The sequence below is a fragment of the Aureococcus anophagefferens genome (genome assembly GCF_000186865.1).
Source record: "Aureococcus anophagefferens unplaced genomic scaffold AURANscaffold_11, whole genome shotgun sequence".
Classification (NCBI taxonomy): Eukaryota; class Pelagophyceae; order Pelagomonadales; family Pelagomonadaceae; genus Aureococcus; species Aureococcus anophagefferens.
The window spans coordinates 1,104,108-1,107,739 of record NW_008705571.1 but is presented as its reverse complement, the minus strand read 5'-3'; the positions used below and the strand labels follow the sequence as shown (position 1 = coordinate 1,107,739).

Below are 3,632 nucleotides of genomic sequence, written 5' to 3'. Positions count from 1 at the left end.
GCGCACCTCCTCAACAACGCGACGCTCCGCGAGCGCCACGGCGCCGCGCTCGCGTCGCTCCGCTTCGTCGTCGTCGGCTCCGGGCCCGAGCGCGACGCGATGGAGCGCGCGCTCCCGTCGGGCCGCACGACGTTCCCGGGCCACCTCAGCGGCGACGAGCTCCGCGCGACCTACGCGAGCTCCGACGTCTACTTCTTCCCCAGCCACACGGAGGCGTTCCCGAACACGCTCCTCGAGGCGCAGGCGTCGGGCCTCGCGGTCCTCGCGCCGGCCTACTCCGTCAACCGCGCGCTCGTCCCCGAGGGCAGCGGCCTCCTCGTCGACGAGCACGCCGACGCCGCCGCCTTCGCCGACGGCCTCTTCCGCCTCCTCGTCGACGCGACCTACCGCCGGAGCATCGCGGACCGCGCCGTCGCCGTCGCCCGGAACCGGACCTGGGCCAAGGCCTTCGGCGGCCTCCTGGACTGCTACGACCGCTGCGACGGGAAGAAGGGGGGGAAGGCGTAAGATTCGACGAAGAAGGAGGTGCGGGAGCGAGTCGGGCCCGGGGTAGTCTCGAGAGCCTCCGCGCGGCCTCCCGTTAGGTCGCCGCGCGCGGGGCGCCCCCCCCTCCTAGTTGCCGCCGGACTTGGCGCGGTAGAACTGGAGGTAGGACATGTGCTCGTCGCCGCCGCCCTTGAGGTTCTTGACGAACTCCGCGTCGGACTCGGAGACGAGGTCGTCGTCGAAGACGAGCCACTTGTCGCCGTCCTGCTTGACCCAGCCCATGTAGTGGCCGCCGTCGGCGGAGCGGCCCTTGTGTGTGACGACGGCGAAGAGCTCGTAGACGCCCTGGAAGTCCGGCGGCAGGCCGGACCGCGCGAGGAGCGCGGCGCCGTCGGGCCCGCCGCCGTCGGGCGCCTCGACGGAGAGCGCGAGCGCGGCCTTGAGGTCGTCGTCGTCGTCGCCGCCCTCGTCCATGGCGTCGGTCGCGGGCGCGGCGGCCGCCTCGCCGCGCGCGGCCGCGTCGGCCGCCGCGAGCGCGGCCGCGTCGACCTTGGCGCCGTACTTGTCGCGGTTCGCCTTGATCGCGGCCTGGAGCGGCGGCGCGCAGAAGTCGAAGACGTCGAGCGCGAGGTTGAAGGACACGGGTCGCATGATCTTGCACTTGACGCCCGCGTGGTCCGCGGAGTCGGGCGTCGCCTTCCAGTAGAAGCGCATGAACTGGACGCAGAGGTAGGGGCTGAGCTTGGACACGCGCGACGTCTTGGCCCACGTCGCGTCGCGGCCGAGCGCGTCGCTCCGCTTGTCGAGCGAGCCGGCGAGCGCGAGCTTGAGGCCCTCGGCGAGGTGGTTGACGTTCGCGCCCGCGGTGCCGCCCTGGATGTTGCAGACGAGCTTGCGCGCGACGTCGGACCGCGTCACGGGCGGCTCCGCGTCGCTCTCCGCGCACGTGAGCGTCTCCTCGAGCTCGAGGCCAAAGAGGCCGTCGACGACGTTGGCCGCGCCGCGCGGCGGCGCGTCCGTGAGCGCGGCCGCGAGGTTCGCGAGGAGCGTGCTGTAGAGTTCCTCGGCGTCCTGCTGCGCGAAGCCGCCGCCGCGGCCCCGCTGCGCGAACTGGGGGAACGCCGCGCGGAGCGTCGCGACGAAGCGCGCGGGCTCGACGGGCTTCGTCGACGCGTCGAGCGCGCGGTACGTCTCCGCGAGCGCGCCGGGCACGTCGCCGGCGCCGGGGCGCTTCGCCGCGAGGGCGTCGAGGCCCGCGCGGAGCTCGGGCACGGCCTTGAGGCACTGGAGCGTCGAGTTCATGTAGCACGTGTTGCCCAAATTCGCGAAGCCCGCGGGGAGCACGAGGCCCGTCGCCGCGGCCTCGGCCTCGCCCATGTCCTCGAGGAACTTCGTCGCGACGGCGGGGGCCACCAGCGTCTCCGCCGTGCCCATGAGCGTCACGTTCTGCCCTTCCTTGAGCGCGGCGAGCGACATGTCCGCCTTGAGCACGCCGCGCCACGCGCCGCGCGCCATGAGCTTCATGCGCGCCACGGGCACGCCCGTCTTCGCCTCGAGCTGCTCCATGAACTTGGCCGGGCTGTCCCCGGGGGCCACCTCGGCGACGACGACCTCCTTGCCCCACTTGACGTTCACGCTGATCATCGTCGAGCCTGCGTTGCGAACGCGCGTGACCGAGGGCGCGCGCGGCGCCGCGCGAGGTCCGCGCGCCCCGCGCGCGCGGCGGACGGCGTAGGATGCGGCGGCGGCGGGGTCGCGGCGGCCACGCGCGCGCACCTCTTTTTGGAAATCGGCCTACCGGTGAGCCTCCTCGCGAGTCGATGACCGAGCGCCGTTCCCGCCGCAGGCCTGCCGCAGCCGCCGAGGCTCCGCCGCGCCCGCGCCGCTCGACCCGCCTACGCCACCCACCGCCTATATCACCGCCCGCGCCGGAGCCGCTCGTCGTACTCGCGGCGCTTCGCCGGGTCGGAGAGGACCTCGTAGGCCGCGTTCGCGCGCTTGAACTCGTCCTCCGCGCCGGGCGCCTTCGTCTTGTCCGGGTGGCAGCGGAGGGCGACGGCGCGGTACTTGCGCTTGAGCGCGTCGGCGGTGTCGTCGTAGGCCGCGCCGAGGGCGGCGTAGTGGGTGCCCGGGGCCGCGGGCCCCGCGAGCGGCGGCGCGGCGGCGGCGCCGCCGCCGCCGCCGCCGGCCGCGGCGCGCGCGGCCGCGCGGAGCTCCTCGGCGACGGCCGGGTCGTGGCCGCCCCGGAGGTAGGCGGCGAAGTGGGGCGCGGCGTCGCCCGGCCGGCCGCACCGCGCGAGCGCGCGGCCCGCGCGGAGCTCCGCCGCGCGGAAGCGGAACCGCGCGCGCGCGGCCGCCGCGAACGCCGCCGCGGCCTCGGGCCAGCGGCCGAGCGCCTCGAGGGCCGCGCCGCGCCCGAAGAGGAGCAGGGGGTGGTCCCCGTCGCCGCCGAGGGCCGCCGCGTAGGCGGCCTCGGCGCCCGCGGCGTCGCCGGCCGCCGCGCGCGCGGCGCCGAGCGCCGCGCCGTCGCGCGCGGCCAGCAGCGCGCTCCGCCGCCGGCGGAGCAGCGCCGTCCGCCCGAAGGGGTCCACGGGGTCCTCCTCGGGCGCCTCGCCCTCGAGGAGCGCGAGCGCGCCGTCGAAGTCGCCCGCGCGCGCGAGGCCCGCGAGGTACGCGCCGCGCGCGAGCGCCGCGTCGTCGCCGTCGCCGTCGTAGAAGGCCGGCCCGCCGCCGCCGAGCTGGGCCTTGGCGAAGGCCACGAGGCCGTCCCAGCGCCGGAGCGCGGCGTGCGCGAGCACGCACTGCCGCAGCGCGCCGACGCACGCGGGCGCCTCGCGCGCGAGGTCCTCGAGCGCCTCGCAGGCGTTGAGCACCCAGTCCGTCGGGTCGAGCAGGTGCGCGTGGGCCTCGGCCTGGCGCAGGTCCATGGCCGCGCGGTCGAGGACGTCCTCGAGGCGCTTCGCGTGCGCGGCGCCGGACGTCGCCTTCGGGCTCCGCTTCCGCTGCCCGCTCCGCCGCCACCAGTTGCCCGCCTCGACGAAGCGGCCGAGCGCGTGGAGCGCGCCGGCGCCGCCGGCGAGGAGCGCCGCCTTGAGCGCGTCGTCGCCCGCGTTCCGCGATATGACGTCGAGGCCAGCGCGGCAGTC

At 76.5% G+C, this 3,632-nt stretch overlaps 1 protein-coding gene across 1 annotated transcript; it reads right to left on the bottom strand.

Moving 5' to 3' along the window:
- Nucleotides 1-612: 612 nt before the first annotated feature.
- AURANDRAFT_27497 (hypothetical protein) lies at nt 613-2,130 on the bottom strand (the record flags this gene model as incomplete). Its single annotated transcript, XM_009039391.1, has 2 exons — nt 613-831; nt 907-2,130. 2 exons carry the CDS (start codon nt 2,128-2,130, stop codon nt 613-615), a joined length of 1,443 nt encoding a protein of 480 aa, XP_009037639.1.
- Between the last annotated feature and the right edge of the window lie 1,502 nt (nt 2,131-3,632).